This window comes from Lampris incognitus, chromosome 2, assembly GCF_029633865.1.
Source record: "Lampris incognitus isolate fLamInc1 chromosome 2, fLamInc1.hap2, whole genome shotgun sequence".
NCBI lineage: Eukaryota > Metazoa > Chordata > Actinopteri > Lampriformes > Lampridae > Lampris > Lampris incognitus.
Genome location: NC_079212.1, coordinates 20,904,045 through 20,928,287, shown reverse-complemented (window position 1 = coordinate 20,928,287; position 24,243 = coordinate 20,904,045). Strand labels below are relative to the sequence as shown.

At 46.2% G+C, this 24,243-nt stretch overlaps 1 protein-coding gene across 2 annotated transcripts; it reads right to left on the bottom strand.

Annotated features, from left to right (window-relative positions):
* Positions 1–7,094: 7,094 nt before the first annotated feature.
* fignl2 (fidgetin like 2) lies at positions 7,095–23,393 on the bottom strand. 2 transcript variants are annotated; one of them, XM_056275000.1, is made up of 3 exons: positions 23,310–23,393; positions 21,247–21,391; positions 7,095–9,386 (listed from the first exon to the last, which is right to left on the bottom strand). In XM_056275000.1, exons 2-3 carry the CDS (start codon positions 21,269–21,271, stop codon positions 7,336–7,338), a joined length of 2,076 nt encoding a protein of 691 aa, XP_056130975.1. In that variant the 5' UTR covers positions 21,272–21,391; positions 23,310–23,393; the 3' UTR covers positions 7,095–7,335. The 2 variants fall into 2 exon arrangements, with proteins under 2 accessions (XP_056130975.1, XP_056130976.1); XM_056275001.1 differs by lacking the exons at positions 21,247–21,391; positions 23,310–23,393 and adding an exon at positions 12,176–12,200.
* Between the last annotated feature and the right edge of the window lie 850 nt (positions 23,394–24,243).

Here is a 24,243-nt window from a genome sequence, read left to right as displayed (position 1 = left end):
CAACTTGGTAATCTTCCACTGAATGAAGCGTAGGCGGAGTACACATTTAAGCGACTGAGTCACTTTCTGTGTTGCAACTTCCAGTAACGGTACGTGACACCGACTGTCTCTTAAAATACAGCAGCGTCCACAGACGTTACGCGATGTAATTTATTCAGCTGCTTGATGGGGACGTTAAATATCACGCGAGCGCCCTGAGGGACCACCATCTGAACCTGGGAGACGGTGTCGTCTGAGTCTTTGTCTGTTCTGTCGAGCTACGGGTTGGCAGATGGAGAGGTGTCCTTGCTCAGTCACCAGTCCCTATATAAAAATGATAAAATAACGATGTAGACGGTGGGGAAAGTTCTTGGCCCAAGTTCAGAGCACAAACGCCCAACACTGAGGAAATCCCATCCATTTCGCTGGTTGCACGGTTTGAGTTTGTTTTTGTTTCGTTTTTTTTTTTAGACCAACCTGCCCCCCCTCCCAAAAAGCTTTCGGATATTAGCTATTTTTGGTAATGATCATTGCATAAAACCTTTGTTCACTTAATAAACTCATTCTCTTATAAACTGAACAGATTAAATTATATCGCCATGCCTATGAATCTACCTAGAGATTATATTTTGGAACATTTCAAAACCTAAACAATTTTTTCAAATTCAACCTGGCCCCAGAAGCCTCAGTAATAAACGTCACACTGTGGTTGAAGTTTTGTCCATTTACCGCATGAGGGCGCTGTAGACCCGTGAGGGAGAGCCCACACGTGCCAGACCAGACCTACTGACTGGCTGTTCGAAATAATGCCCATTATTGAAAATATTACACATAAACCAGAAGAAAAAATACTAAAATAATATAAAACAACTGTGATTTATAATTTACGTAATTCAAGTTTGTTTCAAAGCTCACATGTCACTATTTCCGTCTAAATCCGATTCAGCAACCACGGCCATATTGCTAAGATGATAGATCAGAGTTTTTTATTCGTTCTCACGTATTGAAAATAAGTAAAGTTTATTTCATTTCATTTCTTCAAGTTACTTATCTTTCTATTTGTCATCAGAATTGTGTGTGACACGAAGGCAGGGCCAAGACATTTTTTTTAATCCAGGACATTCCACCTGTCAAAACCAATTTCCTGCAACCCTCTGATTGACCTGTCTAACATACAAATAATGCAGCCACAGCTGCACACCAGCAAAGGTTTAATTTACTTCCTCCAAAGAGGCTGGAGAGTTTCCATCCTGGCATTTTCTCCTCATTTGATATACCTCATTTTGGGTTATTTGTTAGAACTGGTGCTGGCAAGACATGCAAACTTTATGTTGTAATTGTGATTTTAATCTTTCTTGAAGACTTGTACTCTTTTCTGTAGCATACAAATGCTATAAGTTGCTGTTGCATTTGGGCCTCAGACTATTTTACTACAGAGGTGAAGACTTCAAGCTATTTGCAAGGACATGTTAACCTCTCCGTATTAAGCCAGTATCTTATAATAAAAGCATATCAATACAAGAGATTTCAGTGTTATCTGAATCAGAAGATGTAGCTCCCTCTCTGCAAATGATAAATGAGTGGCAGTCTCTCCAAAGTCTTCGGCAATAGGCAAGGTCATGTATTTCTACCATCAGCTGAGTTGCAGGTTTGAGGTACATTCCTCAATTTAGAGTTTATCCTATTGTTGATGTTTGCCGCACTCATACTCTACATGCTGGTCTGTCATGATTTTTGGGGTCCTCTTAGGTAAAAGGCCCTTACTGAAGGCTCAGAACATCTGGAACCAATACAGCTGTGCCGGCTATCTCTAGGACCGGGGGGCTTGGAGGTTGTAGGCCTGGATGGGGGCGAGGGGTTGGGCTAGTTGCTGCTTTGGCCCTGGGGGTCCATGTGTCCCTGACTTCAAAATAGACTTGATTGCTAACAGCTGGCAGCGCTAACTCACCCAGTGTCAGAGCTCTCCTCTGATGTCAACCTTGTCAGTATCAAGGCCTGGACAATGGAAGGCCAGCAGCACTGGTGGGTGGGGAAAGGTAGAGAGGTTGGGATTGGAAAAAGTGGGAGGGGAAACACCATGTGTCCACGTGAAATGAGAGTCAAAGAATGTCCTCTTTTTTCATGGTGGTTGGTATCATAAATAACTTTCATGTTTTTGTCAAGGCACCCATGAATGAAGCACTCAGGGCAGCTATGCCTGATTCCTGGCTATAAAGAGTGAATGCTTGGGGACTTGAAGGATATTCAAGAGAGTGTGTGTGAGAATGATCTAGTTATCACAGTGGTCTTCCATCAGATAGCACTTGAATTCCTTGGTAAAGTGTGCCAAAAGTCATTAAATCAATATGCTGTTCAAAAAGTAACAGAATAAATAATCAGAATGTGCCATCCATGCATACAAACATACAGTTAAAAAATATTAAAATGTCTGTTCCAGTCATAGGTAACCATGTGCCATTTAATGCCGTGAACAGTGTTAGGGTTCAAGTTGGGTTTCCGTCCAAGCAGTCAGTACACCAGGTGAACTAACTGAGTAATCTGTCCTCTTTGTCTGATGGTGGGATAATCAGTGAAATCAGCTGGTGTAGTGATTGCTTGGATGGAAAACCTGCATATTCGTGGCACTTCAGGGCACATGGTTGCCCCATGCCTGGTCTGTTCCATTATAGTTACATGCACACACATAGTTATTGATAACTGCATTTGTACAACATTTTAGTTTTATATGCAATGCAACAAATTCCCAATAATTCTTACACCGCCACAACTCCATGCCAAAGTACAGATTTTGATCATCGATAATCGTGCTCCTTACTTATCATAAACCACAGTCATTATCTCTTTTCAGGGCCGTAAAGCTGAGTGACGAAGTCAGGCTGGGCTGTGCCCCTCTACTTCTTGCTAGGTTACACGTAAATAGGACAGCTACTCATTAGGATCTTTTATTATCCACTTACAAACTCTACTTGAGTAATTACCTCCAATCAGCAAGGAGGAGAGAGTGGCTGATGTCCTGTAGGGCCAGCAATCAGCTGGGACAACGACATCATGTCATTATTCCGCTACCGTGACTCATATATCATCCAATATTGTTACATTATCTGGTGAGCTACTCTGAGTCGTAGGATGGCAGCTCCACTGGCTACAGTGCATATTCGCATCAACAAGAGATATCAGTGTCGCGATTGGATTAGACAAGCCATTTTTCAATACACAATAGCTACTAATATCAGTGACACCTCAGTGGCGCCTATATTGGGCAGGTGAACACTATTTCTATGTGTTGCTGCATCAAACTAAGAGGAGTTTGGGCTTAGAAAGCCAATAATGTTTCCAGGCTGACGTGGACATGCTCACAGATAATGGCCCTCTATAGTCGATATATGTCTGTGCCTGTCGCTATCATAAGGACATAACCACCTTTGCTTTAGTCCCAATCTAGAGTATAATTTTTCAGCATATACAATATTGTTATTCAGGTGTCTAAAAAAGTTGGCAAGGTTAGGTTGTTCCTTGCAGTCCGTTGCTGTGTTTGTTACAGTAAGACAAGAGAAAATCATTTACAAACAGCTGCAGGAACAATTATCCTCTGTCAGAGGATGAAGGGCATCCACTGCACAAGGTTGTGGTCATAACAGAGCTATGCATCATTATTAGAAAATTAATTACTCTGTCATCAACACCACCACCGTCACCTCTCTACTGGGATTCAGTTGCAGATGTTTCCAACTCCGCCTTTGACACTGCTATCCATAACGGTGGAGGATCAGATCCCGTTTCAGGGCTCTACTAAACTTTCGCCGCTTTGCACAGAGTTTCTCTGATTTACTTGTACTTTTAGTTAGTTTTGAGCTTTTTGAAAGATGTCAGGGAAGCTCAGAAATAGCATAGGGCAGGCCGCTGGGACGAGCTGTTGTTTACAGACAGTGACAGGGATGAAGGACCTCTGTGCTCTTGTGCTGGGCCTGAGGCCTCAGGGGCATGCTAGCTCTGCTTCTGTTGTTGTTCTGGTCCCAGCAACACACATAGAAATACATACATACAACCTCACGCATACACACACACACACACACACACACTCCCCCCCTCTCTCATTCTTGCTTACTCACTCACTCACTCACTCACTCACTCACTCACTCACTCACTCACTCACTTATTCTTCTTCTTTTTCCTCTATGCCTCACACACATACACAAACACTTACCCCAACAAGGATGAGCTGCAGCAATACAAACGATCTTTGTTTAAGTTCTGAGGGCAATACACCTTAACCTTAACCTCAACCACCCTGCACCCTGTAGTTTAAAAAAAGAAGAAGTGCTGACTGCATAGTTCACTGTGTGAGCAGTCACTCCAAGCTCGTGTTACAACAAATCCAAAATCTCATTAGTGTGTTGATACATCAAATGATTTGGTAATCAGTTAAAGTGACTTTGCGAACCTTAACATTGGGGTCAAGCGAGGATGTGGATGTGGTGAGGTGAGGTGAGCATCGCCGCCGCGTCTTTACTGCACTCTCGCCAATTGCAGTCTCCTGGCTGCTGAAGTCATTAAAATCAAATGAATAGCTGCAGTCCGATTTTGACATATTCTGTTTAATATTGTGTGATATTCTTCTCTTAAAATACAGTCTTTTCTGAGGTAGACCATTACAGTTCAAGAACATTATTATCATTTTTAAAACAGACATCAAAAATGACATGAAATAAATACTTTCATGTACAATATGTCGCAAAAATGAGGTAGAAATGGTTACAGAAAATGTACAAGAACCGAGAACATATTTACTGTGATAAGAGGTTTAATCAGCTAACAAAAGCCCATTTTGTTGGACAAACTGTTTTGGTATCGGTGGGGACAGCGCTGAATAATCAAGCTGGACATGTTTTGTGGCCATCTGAAACAGTGTGCCCCCAAGTGGTCATTACTATTTCATCTCTGTAATTACACGTGAATAATTGCTCGCATTATCCGGACCATATCTGAGTGGCTGCTCAAGGCCAGGGTTTGCTCTGTAATTTGTTGATGTGTTTTCAGTTTCTTAGACAATGATCAATATGTGCAGCGGGGGTCACTCTGATTGATCTGGCTGTACGGCATGACTGAAGCCACCAGCTGTAGAAGGGAGGCTGAACTGTGATACAGGGTTGCCGGACATCAATCAGACCACGGCCACTCCAAAAGAGATCGGTGAGGGGGAAGGGTGATGGGGGGGGCATGCCACATGGCTGCTGGGGCTAGCGGCTTGAGGCAATCCAATCTAATGGGATTGCATTGGGGACACGGAGAGGGGGAAGAAAGAAAAAGAGTGATGGGAGAGAGAGTTGGTGTGTGTTTGCTGCTGAGAGAGAGAGTGAGAGAGAGAGAGAGAGAGACAGGGGGGAGAGAGAGAGACAGGGGGGAAGAAGGGGGGTCTTAAAGATAGAGAGCAAAAGGGGAGTAGGAAATATTACATCATTCTCCGTATACCTCCTCAGGACCATGGTAACTCTCAAACAATCATGACCTCAGTACCTGCAGCAGAATGACCAAGTTTTTCCAGCTTGTTAAAAGAAAAATAACTGCAGGATTTGTAGAAAGGCAGGCTTTTCTTTGGATTGTCTACACGTTGGGTGTATCCACAATATGCACACGTTAGAAAGCGTCGTCTGATAACTACGCACAGGTATAAATGACTCACTGTGCCGTGCTCTACGGCTCTGCAGGGTTTCTAAAACTGGGCCAGTTTGAATACTGTTTTGTGCACATGTGCTCATTGTGTTTGAGCGCACAGATGGTGTGCATATTTTATTTACAATTCCAAATGATATTCCGCAGCCGTAAAACAACAGATATGCGTGTATAGGATATGTAAACGCACAATAGCATGGAGAAGTGGGGGGCAGTTTGTCCAACAAAAAGAGGAATCTTTTCTGTATTCTATATAACATTTCATGAAGACAACCATCACTCCACCAAAAAATCTACAATAAAAATAAAGAGTAAAACAAAAGAAAAAAATGTATTTATATATTCATATATAATTAAAAAAAACATGGATTTATGGCATCAAATATCCTTTGAAATACCTGAATTACATTCAATGTTAGTCTTTGTAGCATTTTCAAGTTTCTCTCCCGAAGTAAAAGCCCAGCTGCAAGACTGTGTCAGGTCTCTTCTCTCGCTTCCTTGTCCGCACCATTACCTACTAAGACCCTAAGATTACATACATTCTTTAATTCATATTTCTGAGGTAAAGAAATTCTTCCTGAGCATTTCAAACAAGACTACATACTAAGAAATAAAAGGAGCATGTGAACTAGAAAACAGACATGTGGTTGGAGAAGCTCGGGTTGGTTCATCAGGGCTCTGCAGGTACGATTCTCAGGAACGCGGCGCTCTATGAGGAATGTGAGGTAACGATAAATGTATGTGGTGGCTATGGACAGCAAGTCAAAAATAATACTGTATCTTTCATGTGCATTGTACAATTTTTTTTTGCAGTTTAGTATAGTACTGTTAGTAAGTCAACATGATGCATGTGCAGAGATTATTTTTATGATCGCAAATATGCAGCATGGTGAAAGGTGTCTCCAGAATAACTTTTATGGGAAGTGGCAGAAATCACATTTGTAGTGGTGTTACGCGCTTTGATAATAGTTTGTTTGCTCTGCACAGTGAATGCAGAATACCCTCATTGCTCATGATTTGGTTAGAAGCTGTAAAGATTAAGAAGTAACTGTGATCAAATACCTGGCTGCTTTAAAAAAAAGGAAAATAACAGCTGCAGATTATACATATATTTGGTCAATAATAATGTGATTTGTTGAAATTTGGCAGATCCTAAGTTCTTCGTACTAAATGCTCGGTGGTAATGAATTGAATGAATTAAAACGAGGATGTCATGAGAGTGGACTGGCAAATAAATAGGATCCTGAGAGTAGCAGTTTGGGGGAGGGGGGATTTCCCAAACCCTGATTATCTATAATCTTGGACCACGTCACCAAGCAACAGCTAATCGATTGTGTCCTGGACCAAGGCTAATCAGGATCTCTGAGAGTATCCAAATATCTAGTTATCCCATTGGCCAAACCGTTAATATACTGCCCCACTCAAGGCCTATTCTTGGGGTTTTTTTCTCTTTGGGAAAAATAAAGTATTGTGTATGATCATAGCAAAAAAAAAAAAATCATCACACTATGGCATGCTTATGCCAGTAAAACAAATGTATCAGCTCCCCATACCTCTGAGCTCTTTTTAATCTTTTGGCTGCATAATAAGTAATAACAAAATGACAACAAAACATTCCCAAGGCTTCTCATGTCAAATCAAAGACAAAGTAACAGGGCAGTCCCAATGCAGTGGCCATCTGCCGTCTCAGTGGCTATACACCTTGCTCCACTCTAAACAAGTGTCCAGTTCTTTTGGGGTGGTGTGCGGGCGCACCTTGCAGAAGGCATTCTCAAAGTCTGTGAAGGCTGGAGGTGTGGAGGTTGCAGGCAGGCCGTGCATGGCCCCTGTGGAGGAGGAGGCCGAGGAGAGGGCCTGCTGACTGAGCTGTAGTAGCTCCCACACCGAGAAACCCTCGGCGCGCTGCAGCACAGCACTCAGCTCCCTCTCGCTCAGGCTGCAGCCTTGGGGTGCCAGCGCCTGCAACAGAACCTGTCTACGCATGCCTACATCCGGCAAGCCAACGTGGTACCGCTTGGCAAAGCTCCGGTGGACTGCATCCTGTAGCAGGTCTGGCCTGCTGGTGGCACATATGAGAATCACCAGACCCGTTGCCCCGAGCTGAGCTTTCTCCAGAGTGGCCAGCAGCATCTGCCTCAGACCCTCCTCCTCCATGGCCTCCACCTGGCTGAGCAGCACAACTGAGGGCTGCCGGGCCCCTGCAACGTGAAGGAGAGCCCCTAAGATCTGCTCGGCCTCCGCCTTTCCTTTGGAGGCCAGCATGGCGCCGCTCAGTCGGTAGAAAGAAGCCCCCAGCTGTGAAGCCAAGGAGCGAGCCAATGTCATCTTCCCACCTCCCCGAGGGCCAAAAAGCAGGACGGTTCTGGGAGGCCGCACTGCTTGGCTGGGCCTCAACACAGGCCACAGTAGGTCCTCCTCAAGTGCGGCCTTGACATGGGTGAGTCCTGCCACCTCACCCCACCCAAGGGCCGGGGTGCAGTCCAACATCTCCCCATTCACGAGGTCCAGCAGCCGGGGATCCGGGCTCTTGAGAGTTTCACCAGCTTGGCCACATATCAGCGGCCGTTTATGTGCCTGGGAGCGATGAGGCTGCTGTTGGGTGAATCCCGCCTCACCCCCCCCTCCATTCTCCACTGTCATTCCTGCCGGGGGGCTGTACTCCCCCGCCACCCCATACTGTGGAGATACAAGGGGCTGGGTGGAGGGCTTACTGGGCTTGAAGGTCTGAGGCTCTGCATTACCTGTGCTGAAGCCATTCCCCCGGCATTCTCCTTTTTCACTCACACTGTATGGCGACTCCTCCCCTGCTTTCATGGGGTCATAGCCATACTTCCTGTATCGAGAGCCATCCCCACCCTCATCTTCTTCCAGATTCATCTCAAATGCTTTTCTTTTTAGCGTCCCTCCAGACTCTGCAGACCCCAGGTTGGTGCTCTGATAACTGTAACTCCCTCCAACCACAGTGGGTCTCGAGGGCAGTGGCGTTGGGGCTGCCAGGCCCGATGGCAAGTAGGTAGCTGAGGGGTGGCTGTAGCTTGGGGCAAGACTGGTCTGATGGGGGTATGTGCTGGGGGGGTAGTTATACACGGGCGTAGTAGGGCTGTAGCTAGGTACCAGGGTGGGGGTGGACTGTAGAGTGTGGAGGGAGGCAGGGGGAAGTGCTGCACTGGGTTGGGGACAGTACCCTGAGGAAAGGTAGGTGCTGTTATAGCTGGGGGGGTATTCACCAGAGTGAGACCCACTACAGGAGCTGCTGCCACTGTAGCCAGAGTCTGAGAGGTTACTGTTGACCACTGACACGCTGCTAGCTCCAGGAGGGCCTGCTGACGTGGCTACGGGCTTGGAAGCTGAAAGGCTATCATGGCTTCCGGGGGGCACCAAGGGATAGGGGCCATCAGTGCTATGTGTCAGTGGCCAGGGCTCCAGCTCAGTCTTCTGGCCATTGAGTCCACCAAAGGCCCCTGACTCTGGGTAAGCGCCAACTGCCGGCGGCCGGTCATACGGTGAGTCCAGCACGCCAGCATACTTCTCAGCATAGCGCTTCAACAGGTTGGAGGCTGTGAGAGCGGAGATGTCATCGTTGGCCCAGGCATAGTTGTAGGAGCTGCGGCTGCGGCCAGCATACAACTCTGACTTGTGAGCCGGAGAGGAAGTTGTGGAGGACACATCCAGGTGCTGCTCAGGCCACTGGCTGAGGGACTGGGCATGCTCCGGGTTCCAGTGCATCTTCAATAGGCCTGGCGACAAAAACACACAGTGACCCCTGGTTAGCATTCTTCTCTGTATACAATCATTTCTAAATTATATCTTTTTTGACAGTTTTAGCCTTCATTAAAAATACAGTGGAGAGTGACAAGAATATAGTGGTGATTGAGAAAAAGACCAGAGTCTAGAGCCGGAAACAAACCCAGCAGTGTATATATGTGTGTGTACATATATATTAGAAGATATTGGTATTAGAAATAATTTTTCACATGTTAGAATAAACATTCAACCGACTGTGAAAATAGACTGCAAAATGCAAAGTCTAATTAATCATGTTTCTGTGTATGTTCTCCCCGCTGCTACTATGTTTTTGGTGACACATGGCCAAGGCACCTCCTCTCTATCCAGCCAGTGAGAGGGAATGGGCTTTCTCCTGCTTGGAGCAGATTCTGTTTTAGTGTTACCGTCATGCCTGGTAGCAGAAGGGGCTCAAATTACCCAGAGAGGGGGAGAAGGGGAGAAACGGAGAGAGAGAGAGAGAGAGAGAGAGAGAGAGAGAGAGAGAGAGAGAGAGAGAGAGAGAGAGAGAGAGAGGGAGAGAGGGAGAAGGGGAGAGAGAAAGCAGACTGTGATGTGTTATTTCCCAGTTTCCCTGTTTCCCAGCTTGCATTGGAGTGGTGATAAGACCCCACAGTTCCCTGCACTGCTTGCATCTGCAGGTCTCCCAGAGGACCTATTGTTATCTCCCCATGCATGTTGCTCTGAAAACCTCTTCCCTCCTCTCACCCGCACCCCCCCTCCAACCCCCACAACCACCACCCCAACCACCACCCACCGCACACCAGAGCTCCAAAGGCCCAGTGGCCGGCTGGACAGAGGGAGGGGAATGGGATGGGGAGGGTGAGTGTGTGTGTGTGTGTGTGTGTGTGTGTGTGTGTGTGTGTGTGTGTGTGTGTGTGTGTGTGTGTGTGTGTGTGTGTGTGTGTGTGAGGACAGTGGTGTGGGGAGAGTGAGAGAGAAAGAGGGGGGTTGGGTTGGGAATTGCAGCACACTGTTCTATTCATCAGCACAGTCTCCCATGGAACATTGGGAAAGTGGAATGCCTGTTCCTCTGGCTGACTCCAGCACTGGCTGAGGTCTGATTGATCATGGCTGCACACCAAGCATGCACAGCTCTAGCCTTCTCTGCAGAGAAAGACCTCGAGCAAGAGGGCAAGAGAAAATAGAGATTTTGGTGCATGCATTCCAGTCTTCCCTACCATTCTCATGAAACAGCCTTCATATCCTCTTCTCTGTGTTTATTCCCATGAGCTCATTTCAGGTTTAAAGAAGCAGTGCGTCCAAGCATGCATTTTTACACATGTAGTGTGTTGGTGTGTGTAGATGGCTGAAAATTATGGGAACATTTCAGATATCGCTACATGCACATAAGCTTATGATACCTTCAGAATTAGCCATTTCAGGAAGACTTAGTCGACCTCTTGCTGAGGCATTAGCTTGACATTCCAGGCATAACTTGGCATTATTGAACTGTCACGATTTAGCCCGAGGTGAGGACAACTCCAGGCACAAATAGCGAGGTAAAAAAGAATAAAGCAAAAGCCGTCATTGCTGGTCTCTCTAGCTCCCCTTAAGTGGAGGCCTGGTGATTCATTATTCATAGTTCTGTCTGTGTGTGTGCAGCCAGGCCTCTTATTGCCATTTAAATCAAAGCTCAATATCCACTGCCAATGATTCTGCTGCCGCTCCCTCACTCGCTATCCTAAACTTCACCCTCTTTCTTCACCCTCTTGGCAAACCTCCCCATGTGTGTTTTCAGATTATGTCTGTTATTTATTCAGTCAGATGAGACCAGCAGACCAGATGGCCATTGGATTATCATGTCCTTCATATTCAAATCCACTGCCTTAAATTCCCAATGGCAAAACCAGTTCAAGTCGTTCCCTAAGCTTTAGCCAACCCACACACAGACACCCACCCACCACAACTGGGGATACAACAGCATTCTGGGGCTGTGTTCACTTGTTTTTTTATGAACATGCTGAAGACATTGGCTTCTCCACACCCAGCTGACCACATATTTTTGAGGTTTGACTCACAGGTCATTGTCCAGGCTGCAGAAACCGTATATGTCCTGCAGGCCCTTCCCATCTGCAGCCCGACCAGTTTGTGAGCAGGCCCAATAATGGGGCCTGTGTGTGACAGAGATGGATGAGAGCCCAGGGGAGCTCATAAAACCTGCAGCAGGGAGGGAGGGAGGGATGGAAGGAGGGAGGGGTGGAGGGAGTGGAAAGAGTGGACAGCAGGCGCTCCGTCCTCTCTAAGCGGACTAGAGTGGACATTAGAGGACTCAGTGAGGCGGGCTAACTGCTGTCCACTCCATCATCAGAAGAGCGCCAATACCAAATCAACTCCTCTCCCGCTAGCTGCCCAACCATGGGGGTCCAACCCACTATTTATTTCCTCAAAATCAGGGGGAAAAAAAAGATTTTATTTTCTTGAAATATGAGCTACCTGATACCTCAGTGTTCTTTATGTTTGGTTCAGTGAGTCAGTTGAGTGTTGGGCCGTAACTCGGCCTTAATGAACATTGGAGGGGTACACTGCAGACAAACCCTCTCCATGTATTAGACCTTGCCCTCTGCAGGACTTTAAAGCACCAGTTTGCCACAATAAACTGAACACATTGTAATCTACACTTCTGCTTAAATCAGAGCCACCATGCAGATTAATTCACTCGAGGCACAGGAGGATGGCTAAGATTAGAATCAGAAAATCAGGACAAAGTGCAGCTACAGTGGGAAGGAGTGAAACCATAAGCTGAACTTCAATATGGGATTCACCATGACACTAGAACTAGAATATGCACCTCACAACGCAGTCCTGTCGTGATACACAGAACTGACTATGAACACAGCAATTAAAAATAAAGCACATTATATGGCAACATAAATTTAGGCGTGGCCATTGGTTCCTTTCTTACCATGAGAAATGGATGAAGAGGATGACATATTGTAATAATGTATGATATGTCAAGTTCGCTATTCGATTTAGGTACAGTGGTGAATATGTCACAAGTGCAGTTGGGGCAGGAGTACTTCAGTTGTACCCGTAATTCATATTATAATACAGATCCATATTGCAGATTGTGGCTTTTTTTTATCCCAAAGTACATTGCTACATAAATTAATCGGGAACCTTTTTCTGTCCGTCAAACACCGTGGCCATCACATCAAATGCATCCTATTCATAATAAAGGACGATTATGGATAAAGGCCACATTTGATAAAAATGGACCAGACCAATAGAGTGTTATGAAATGGATATCCTCGCTCACTCAATTATTTTGGAACCTTTTATTGCTGGCCTCATTATGAGGAAAGCTGTGCTGTGATCCACCCTTGGGGGGGGGGGGGCAGGGGCAGTTTTAGATGCTTTCATATTTCAACTGCATTGTGGTAACTGCAACGCAAATGAGCTGTGATCATCATGTTAAGTACACATAAAGATGTGAGGAATAAGCTTCTTTGCATGGAAAGCCAAATGTAGATCCATAACCTTAGTTGGCTGCAAGGGGGTTGATAAGAACCTAGTGTGTATGCACACATGATTTCCCTCTGTGTGTGTGTGTGTGTGTGTGTGTGTGTGTGTGTGTGTGTGTGTGCCTGTCCTCTCGGCCCCAGGAGAGACAGATGTTCCTCCACTGACCGCCTTACTGTCTGTGCGGCCATTGTGCCGGATGGCCGTCCAGCAGACGTGCGCAGCTCGGACAATCCCGTTGGCGCTGAGACAAAGCCTAAAAGATCCCATTGTCAGGGGCCTTCTAATTATGGAAATCTTATTAATCTATTCAGCAGCAGTCCACTGACAGCTTTTGTGTCAGCCCGGGATTTATTGAGGGACCTGTGTGAGCTGCATCCTATTGTAGGGAGTGCGTGATGAAGACAGTTGCAGGGCCCTCAAAGGCAGAATTGAGCTTTATTTTGGGGGAGACCACCGAACAAGCAGGGTTTTAAGGCGCTCAGAGGGAGTGTGTTCGGTTGGTTATCCAGCTTTGGCTGTCAAATGGCCAGAATATTTTCCATTTCCATTGTTACTCGGGCTTTTAAGGTTGAGTGAAACCAAAGCATCCTTTGGCCCACGGTGGCAGGCAGTGATCTCTGGGCTTGTGTTGTGGTTTCCTACGAGGGGTAGCGGTGGGTGAACTGTAACGTGATCTTGGCAGGAAGCCCGGAGCTGGAGGGCTCCGGTGCTGTTTCACTGCTCCCCTGGGGTCCTTTTCCCCTGCTCCCTTCCCGGCACTTTTGTTTTCTCTGCCCCGAGGAACAAAACGGACACGGATGCAACAAGCCAACTGGGATGCTGCGCTATTAAACTGTGCCGATTGTGGAGAGGTCGCTTGTAAACAAGAGCGCTGTGGATCAATCCAATCAGGGCCCTATTCAAGGCTGAGCTCAACACACACACACACAAACACACACACACAAACACACACACACACACACACACACACACACACACACACACACACACACACACACACACACACACACACACACACACACACATACACAGAAAAACACAACAACTACCTGCACCTCCGCTCCTTCCTCCATCCTCTCCGCGAGCCGCAAACTAGGTACCTCAGCGTGCATCTAAAACCTATATGGGTCAATAAATCTTTTGTTGTCGCTGGGTCCTTATGAAATGTTTGTAATGAGAGAGGCGTGATGTGGCGCCTGGAGAGGGTTGATTAGCTGGTCAACTTTGATGTGCTCACCGCCTCCTTTCTAAAATTACACCGTACACGCCATTCTGAGAACAAAGCTGGAAGGGTCTTTTTTTTGTGAGACTTTTTTTTTCTGTCAGTGATAAAAGTGATTAAGATAAAACTGACTGTAATACTAATTATTAGCAAAGACTTTTTTTTTTTTTACGTGGTGATGGTGGTCTCGTGGCTCGGGGCCCGGGCTGTTCCGGTGGCGTCTGGACACTGTTTGGCATCCTGCTCATCACATTCTTCATAAATTTTATAATTCTGTTATAATTCTGTTATCCTCTTTCAATGTTGTATTGTGTAAATTGTGTAAACACAACATCCATTGCACGTTGTCTGTCTTGGGAGAGAGATCCCTCCTCTGTTGCTCTCCCTGAGGTCTCCTCCTATTTTTTCTCCCCGTTAAAGGTTTTTTTTTTTTAGGGAGTTGTTCCTTATCCGATGCGAGGGTCCAAGGACAGGATGTTGTGTTGCTGTAAAGCCCACTGAGGCAAATTTGTAATTTGTGATATTGGGCTATACAAATAAAATTGACTTGACATCTATGTAAACACTGCTAATACAGCGATGAAATCCACATCTCTACTGCCAGTCAGTCAAAATATGTTGAAATGAGCAGAAGACAACCGAAACCTGCAAACCGTCAGTCAAAATATGCTGAAACGAGCAGGCGACAACCGAAACCTGCAAAACTATTTTTGTTGCATATTTGCTGCATTTAGAAATGAACCCTTTGGTATTAGTGACAGCGCACAGTCATTTTGTCTGTCTGTCAAGGAGATAAAAAATTTCCATGAGAACAACCCGTGAGGCAAATAGTGCAAAAATGCTTTCGAGTTTCTCTATTTTCCTGTCAGGGAGGCGAAAGCTGCGGTGATGGCGATGTGTAATTCTTTGGAGAATGCTGCTGTGGGTGGTGAGGCAGTATGTCTGGAATTCATTTCAGACAACACCTGAGAGACAGCCACTCCATAACATGCTCCAAACAGGCAACGCAAGCCAGTCATGACACAAAGCACGCAGACATACACAAGAGAAACAACTCATAAACGAGAAAGGGGGGAAGCATGACAAAGACGATATTTGTGCTGATAAATCACAAACTCGCCGTCGAGTTACGCCGCATCAGTCGTTTGGCATTCAGCGAGCAGGAGCCAATCAATGCATTATGGGATGAAGCTCGAGGCGTGCTGGTCCTTGTTGCTTCGGACAAATAACCTAATTAATCTAATTAAACTAATTGATCAAATCCTAAAACCTTAATGGGCATGTTTCAAACCAACACATATGGTACATTTTAAATAGGTTGAAGAAAAAAAAACAAAAAACAAGTTGCATTCAAGCAAGATTTCATCTCAGAGGGCATGGCAAAAGGTGTCTGAACTAAGACTTTTTAAAAGACGATATCTCTTTATTTTGCGTTGAGTCCACAATCCCCTGAAGTCCTCCATTCTAAAGTCCGGTGTGATTTATGACACTAATATCAAGCAGGACGTTCTCACTAGGCTGTGGCCGTCTTGCTGCTGCATACTACCTGGACTGTCATAAAAATACCAATCTGAGAGGCCAGCCACATCTCAACGCATGGCAGGAGAAGCTGGTGGAAAATTGTCTAGCGCCTCTGGAGCCCCCCCCCCCCCGCTCACGTGAAGTACACACCCTACCAGCGGTGGTGCGGTTTGTAAGAGTACTCTGAAAAATGATGTTGATACATATTACGGATTTTTTATGGTAGGAACCACACTCACATTACAGAATGTCATGTTAGGACAGATCAGCTATTACCCCACACGTGCAGAGTGTCTGTATAGCCTCTGTTATGGGGCAGGGTATAGCCGTTGATCTGTTTAAGAAAGCGTGGGGTCAAATTGTGGGACCCTTCCCAAATATCCATTAGCTGGGGATAGTGCCCACACCAGACAACAGGGTTCATAATTTATCTACCATGCATAATTGGGCATTGCCCAGGAAAATTATTATAAATCTATGCATTAGTCACAGGGCTGCTATCAATCAAAAGAAACACAATCTCTCTTGCCTCTTTTCCCCCCCTCAACCTCATCTGCTCCCTCTTTCATGGCTCTAAAAAGATGTAATAACAGAAGAGTGCGGGAGCGCTGGTGGGGAGTTTTCACACCTGCTGCCTGGAGCACCGGCAGACGCAGCTCTTTTCAAACAGGCCTTGCTGGCCCGGTCCCAGGAGGAAGGAGCCCATCTCCTGCAGTGGCATTGAGAGATATCTCTCTGTCCTCTCTCTCTCTCTCTATCCGTCTCACTTGCTCACACTCTCCAGCTCCCCACTCGCTTTATACTTCTTGTTTTACTTAGACAGAGCCCTCTGCACTCCTCCGTGTATCAGAATGACAGATTGATTCATCCTTCTTTTTTTTTTGCCTCATCCACCCTTTGGGGATGGTGGAGGCAAGCTGTCAAGTTAGTTTTAGTCAATATGTATGGCTAATAAGACCCAATAGTGACTATATGACAACATTAATAACTCTCAAAATGAGTATTGTACAGGAACCAGAATTATAAAATCTTATCCTTTTTGCTGTTGCAAATGTTGAAGTTTTGCAATAGCTGAAAAATACGATGATTACTGCTCAAAACCAAACAGATAGAATGGAAACGGAGAACGAGAAACCGTCAGAGGGGGTTCGAGGGAGCGGAGCAGTAGCCATACGACTTCACGGCATTCGTTCAACATTGATTAATTGACAAACATGTTTAGAATTGCTAATGATAGTGCAGCAAAAAGCAAATCCCATTTCCGGCTCTATGGCTTCTTTCTCGACACTCTCTAAAACTAGAAACCTTCTGGAATAAATTGCTAGATGCGTCACTTCATGCTCGTAATTTTAGAAACAACACCCCCATCCCCCCGTCCCTGCTAACGCGCATCCACAAATGGCAGAAGCCCATCCAACCCCCTCCTCTTTAAGAAGAAAACAGGGTCCCTATTTTCTGTGGCTGCAGGCTGGCTTTAGGTCATTGTGTCCACTAATATATCAAAGAACAGCTGTCCTAAGGCTCTGTGATGACCAATCACCCCTTCCATCTGTCTCATTCACCCAATCTCTGCAGCGCCATCTTTTCCCTCCAATCTCCCTTTTTTTCCCCTCTATTTTTCTGTTTCTCCACCTCTCTTCATTCCCTACGAGTATGTTATATCCCCTGCGCTCTCTCTGTCTCTGTCTCTCTCTCCCCCCCCCTCTCTCTCTTGAAATCCCCTGGCCCCCATCCTCTCCCCAGCTTATACCCCCGTCCTCCGAACACATGGTCAGCTCTGGGATTTGTTGCTTTCAGTTAGTACACACACAAATTAGAGAGAGCTCAATACATTCAACAGCCACGGCTCCTTTCGTGGCAGTGCGCTCTGTGATTGCTGTTGCATAACAAACGGCTAATGGCGCGGCGATTAAACTATGTTATTTCTCAAGTGTGGTCATTTACTAATTAGGTGCGCTGGTGTGAAAGACATAGCACCTCATTGTCAGGCTTTGAATTCTGCTGCCTCAGGAATCCAGCGAAGTGTCGCCATCCAAATGAGCCTCGCCACCACGCTTCTTAATTGGGCCCTTAACGGAAGCTGAGGTCTCCTTAATGAGCTGATGAACCCTCGGAGAGAGAAAGCGCTCACAGGGCCCTGGGTCCCTAACCCCACTCTTTGTGAACACACACACACACACACACACACACACACACACACACACACACACACACACACACACACACACACAAACACATGTACAAACATTCACTTACAAACTCACTCACACACACACACACACACACACACACACACACACACACACACACACACACGCTGGGGGCTAATTAGAGACCATTCACACCCTGCACTAATGATCCCAGCTTTTATTCACACACACTCTTCTGCAGGCTGTATGTTTACTCAGGGGCCTCACAGGCCCCTCCAGTGCACCACTCATCCCTCTTTGCTGAGAATAGAGATAGACCCTGGAGCGGCCCTCGGGCCTGCACCTTCAGGGGGCCATGATGAGACCAATTCCTCATTATTTTATGTGAACTGCTCCATGACTTGGCCAAGCCATTCACAAAGACACACACCAACACAAAACACAAAAACAGTGTGTGTGTGTGTGTGTGTGTGTGTGTGTGTGTGTGTGTGTGTGTGTGTGTGTGTGTGTGTGTGTGTGTGTGTGTGTGTATGAGAGAGAGAGAGAGGGAGAGAGAGTGGGAGAGGGGGGTCACTCAGAGGAGAGCTATAAAAACTGCCAGATCTGGACTCTTGTATGGAGTTGTGTGTGTGTGTGTGTGTGTGTGTGTGTGTGTGTGTGTGTGTGTGTGTGTGTGTGTGTGTGTGTGTGTGTGTGTGTGTGTGTGTGTGCATGTGTGTGTGTGTGTGTGTGTGTGTGTGTGTGTGTGTGTGTGTGTGTGTGTGTGTGTGTGTGTGTGTGTTGGTTTTAAAAGAAAAAGGTATCGCTCCATCAGCATGGGCCCCCAGCAACAAGAGTTAGGGCACTCCTGGGTTGGCGGCCTGGGACTGATTTAAGAGTGTGTTTGAAGTGCAGATTACAGATTCTTTGCACCAAATCCCTCCAGGAGTATCCATGGCCCCTGGAATCTCTCTCAGGTTTCCTCTCAGGTCCGGCCCTGGCTGCTCACCCCAGCTTGAAGTCCCCTGGACTGGCCAGAGAAAGCGACCAAGGCCGGACACACCAAGATGGAAACGCACACACACATACACACACACACACACACACACACACACACACACACGGACTGAACGCACGCTCTAATAAAGTTTGAGATTGAATGTCTAAGAGCAAGCATGAAATGTGTACCTGTGTACTTGTTTATTTATTTAAGTGCATGAGCATGTGCATGCTGAAACATATGAGCTTGGAAGTTTGTGTGTATATGGAGGTGTGCCTGTTTGTGTCTATGCACCAGTGTGTGTGTGTGTGTGTGTGTGTGTGTGTGTGTGTGTGTGTGTGTGTGTGTGTGTGTGTGTGTGTGTGCATGCGCACACATGAGATCTTGTCTAGATAATATACATGGCTGAAATGCCTACAGGAGAAGCCACAGGTTGCAATAGGAAGCAGGAATGCTTTACCTACCCACAAAGAAGATTCCAACATGGAGGTGAGACTATTCACATGTCCTGCACACATGCTAAGTCCCTCACAGTCAGATCTGTGCCAGGCAGTGTCGTGACTAAAGACTGTAACTTTGTGTCGGTGAGCGGCAGTGTCACTGGTGAGCACAGAGCTGTGTCTGTGTGTCACTGGTCTGAGAGTAAACACTGACAATCCTAACACTGCTGTGAGCGCTCCGACGATCCCTCTCTCTCTCTCCACACACACACACACACACACACACACACACACACACACACACACTAGCGGCCTGTTTTAGGGTGATCCAAACACGGTGCGCTAGCACGGCAGAACAGAGCTACTCTGTACATGAAAAGCAGCGAGCTATAAGCCACAGCAGGAGAAAACCTGCATTGTGCATACTGACCAGGGGAAATAAATCACACACAAGGACCAGTACTTGGTGTAATGAGAGAATCCCAGGACAGACCAGCAGTGTGCCGGCTCTGAAGGTATTTTAAATATTCCACCAGTAGTTTGTGACATTCTCGGACGTGCATGTTCACTCCAGCAGCTAGGAGCGTGTTCAGTCAGCGTGGACTAGCGGGGTACAGGGAGCAGCTGGAAGTGCTAGTCAAACAGGTCATGTTCACCATCACCATCCATCAAAACATAATTCTATTTGGGCTTGATCAAGCAGGATCTAGCAACTAATCAGGTTTGACCTAGTGCCAGCAGCACTTAGTAATGGGAAAACCAAGCAGAACCATGAAGACGAGGCGTTTCGCGGCTGCCGGCTGAAGCGTTCTCGCTCAATACTGGACCAATCCAAAAAATGTTTTTCCCTATTAGTAGTTTAGGCCCCAAATGATGGAAAAAATGGGGCCCAGGTTTAAAAATACTGGAATTACCCTTTAAATCAGCCACGATGTTTCATATAAAGTCAACCACTTAGCGTACTAGCATAACCCTTGAATCCATTCTTCTGATGATGAATGGCCAAATCATGACATTGTCCTTTACAAAAGGCAAATAGAAAAAGAGCAAACAAAGTGCTATGGCTTTAGAACATCAAACATCCTGTCAGGACTCTTTAGTCAAGCTGCTTTGCCGAGTTTGAATCCAACCTCCCACGCACACAAATTTTAAGCGCATGCTACTTCTGCAATCCATTTTATCATGCTAAAAAGCGCATGCATTTCTACCGCTCATTATGAAGTAATACTTTTTAAATTGGCCATTCTGTTTGATTTCTCAGTCTTTTCTTGTAACTGTCATGCCAATAACACCCCCTTGAAGCAAGTTAAAGAGCTGGGAAAAAAGGGCCGAGGCCGCAGAGTCAGCCCCATGCTGGCCAGCAAACAATGCTGTTTTGGAGAGGCAGCGCACTGGACTCAAATGAAGTCTGGTAGGGGTGGGGGAGCAAGGAGGGTGCTTAAACTGGACACGTCGGTTATTAGGTCAGCATTGGGGAGAGAGGGGAATCGTGTGTGAGCTCTGTTGTCACTGGCAGGGAGAGAGAGAGAGAGAGAGAGAGAGAGAGAGAGAGAGAGAGAGAGAGAGAGAGAGAGAGAGAGAAAATAGAGGAAGCCAGAGAAAATGGGAGGGCAAGGGCGTAGAGGAGACTGCATGCAGGACGGTGGGGCTTAAGGGACTGAGCTGTATTGGTGAAATGACACTGTCAGAACCAAGGGGGTTCTGCTGCTTAAACCATCAGCCATACAACTTCCCCTGGTCCCTCCCCTCTTCCTTCCCGCTATTCATCTCTTCTACCTGGTGATGAAAAATTAAACGGAGGTAGTTTAGCATTTCCAGAGTGCATGCATGGAGAGAGGGTTGGCTTTCCGTATCAGAGCCTAGAGAGAACTTCCGCAGCTACCCATGCATTTTCTTTCCATTTGCAAATTATAGGACATAGTGTTCACTCCTGCATGGGGGATGGAGGGTGAGGGTGATCATTGATTATGTCAAAGTCCAGCCAAGTCGAGTGGTGCTGTTGGTGTGACACGTGGTAGAAAAGTGCAATGTACTCACTATAGGGGACAATGGGACTCAGCATTCTGTGGGGCTGGTCTCAGTTATGAGGAGTGCTGTTCCGTGAATGCCAGCTAAGGTTAGCGTCTGTCCGGCTGTAGTCCATCACTGGCATGTGCTCACACCAACACCACGATAGCCAGCCCTGGGCGGGGGGAGAAAGAGAGAGAGAGAGAGAGAGAGAGAGAGAGAGAGAGAGAGAGAGAGAGAGAGAGGAGAAGCAGTTACAGGCTGCTGCACAATGTCTGGACAAACACTCACATGTCAACTAGCCCTTTCACGCATGCTCACACGACAACACAAACCTAAACACCCACCCACACAAGAACCTACACACACACACACACACACACACACACACACACAACAGAATTCACCCAACGGGTATGATAGAATTACTGACCAACCCGAGAAGCCTATCAGCGTAACAAAAACAGTGTGTGTGTGTGTGTGCATGTGTGTGCATGTGTGTGCGTGTGTGCGTGTGTGTGTGTGTGTGTGTGCATGCACATACAAGTACACAGCACACACACACATATGCACACTCTTCCAAATTGACACACACAGGGGTATTCATTATAGGCAGGCATTAAGCTGATTGTGAGGCTGTGTCCAGGCTCTAAAGAGGGCTTTCTAAATCTGCCTCACAAAAAGACCCATGCATACCATTGCTCTGTGCACTGGGGCAATAAAAACCTGCATTCTTAGGACAACAAACACTTTTAGAGTTGCATAAGAAAAATGAAGATGGAAAATTGTTTCTTATAATATTCAAATTACACTGAGTTCTGTTTGTTATGTCAATAGAGGGCCTAATAGGTTCCCAATAAAACCTCTTCAGTCAGTGCATAAAACCAATTCATTCTGATAATAAACTGTTTGTTTATAATGCCATTTTACTTCAATAAAGCAAAAACAAAACAAAACAAAAACCAAACATAAAACAATGGCTTTCAACTGAGATTTGTGCAGTAAATGTATAAGAATGCAATATATAATGCACAAATTGAATGCAATTGTAACCCTCCTCGCTCTTCTATTTTATTTCTTTTCTTATAATGCGTCCTCTGCAGCAAGCCCAGAAGAATAAAAAGTCTGAAAATATGTTGTTTTTCCACAGAAGCCTTCCAAGTTCTTTTGCACGCCCACATAACAAAACATAATTTCTCATCCACAAAGGTTTCACATGCTCTTAAAAATACACCGAAAATTTGTCTTTAAATTCTCATGATCAAACTATTACTTTTAGCATCAACTGTGTTTACAGATCATGTTTTTACAAAAAAAAAAAACACAAACAAAAAGCAAAACAAAACAATGCATTGCATTTGCAATGGGGAAGGAAAACCATGCACCGAAAACTTGACATGAATATTTAAAACGTATACCATTAACTTCCGGGTCCTGGTATTAAAACATTGCATTTTTTTTTTCTGCAATCTCGCAGCTGCTACAACTGCTGTATGTTTCATAAGTCATAGAAAATCAAACAGCATGGCAGCAAGTGCACTTACACCCCATTCATGTGCCATTCATATGGAAAAGAAATAACACGGAGCGCACGGCTGTCCATGGACACCAACAGGCTTCATGTACAACGCCCCCCCCCCCCCACACACACACACACACACACGCACAATCCACACTTCATGGACTGGAGTTGCTTAGACGCTACTGGACAGTCTACCCAACTTTCAGCATTCAGTCTGGAAAACCTGTGCCACAGACCTCCGCTCTCAATACAGATGTTCGATAAAACAAACAAACAAACAAAGCTGCCCCCTCTCCTGGCAGTTGGACGTGGTTAAGAGAGAGCGAGAGAGAGAGGGAGAGAGGGAAGGTGAGAGGAGTGGGCAGAGGCAACATAGTTAAGGGAGCAGACTTGAGCCCGGTGCTGAGAGCAGGGACAGAGGAGCAGCAGCCGGTGGTCAGAGAGGAGAGCAGCAGGCGCTCCGGTCCTTTCCAACTTCAGCCAGCGGAGCCAAGTCAAACAGGAGGGCTAGCAGCAGCAGCGCTCTGACAGTAGACCAACACACAGACGCAGGGAAGACAGACTGACTTACCTATTCATGCCTGCATGTCCTCCATCAGATCACAGAGCGGTAGGATAATCCCTGGAGCAGACCAGACCTGTGTGTGCGCTGCTATGCTTTTTTTCCACATATGGGACACAACTCCACTCACACTCTCTCTCCCTCCCTCTGTCCTCTCTCTCTCCCTCCCCTCTCTCTCTCTCTCTCTCTCTCTCTCTCTCTCTCTCTCTCTCTCTCTCTCTCTCTCTCTCTCTCTCTCTCTCTCTCTCTCTCTCTCTCTCTCTCTCTCTCTCTCTCTCTCTCTCTCCCTGCCAGTGACAACAGAGCTCACACACGATTCCCCTCCCCCACAACTCCATCCCCCTTCCCCCTCCCCTTGCTCTCCCTCTCTCTCTTTATGTTTAAAGTATTTAAGCAGGGGGGGAGAGAGAGAGAGAGAGAGAGAGAGAGAGAGAGAGAGAGAGAGAGAGAGAGAGAGAGAGAGAGAGAGAGAGAGAATGAGGGGAGGGCAGTGGGGTGTGCAGAGTTGACCAATCACACTCTGAAAAAAAGAGGGCTAGAATTCTGTAGCTTGGACCTAGAAGAGAGAGAGAGAGAGAGAGAGAGAGAGAGAGAGAGAGAGAGAGAGAGAGAGAGAGAGAGAGAGAGAGAGAGAGAGAGAGAGAGAGAGAGAGAGAGAGAGAGAGAGAGAGAGAGAGAGAGAGAGAGAGAGAGAGAGAGAGAGAGAGAGAGAGAGAGAGAGAGAGTTGTTGCTTTGAGGGAAGTGACCAGGACAAGTTTGGCCCCGGGAGACTTTAAAAAGAGGGAGTAGGAGTGAGAGTGGTTGGATTGTGGTGGAAACAGATTTAAAGACCTTTGGGTGCATTTATTTAGGGACTTCTCTCATTTGACGCCCGACAGAGACAAAAATGGGGAGAAGAAGAAAAAAAAAAATATCCTTGCTCTTGTATACATCCCGGCATTC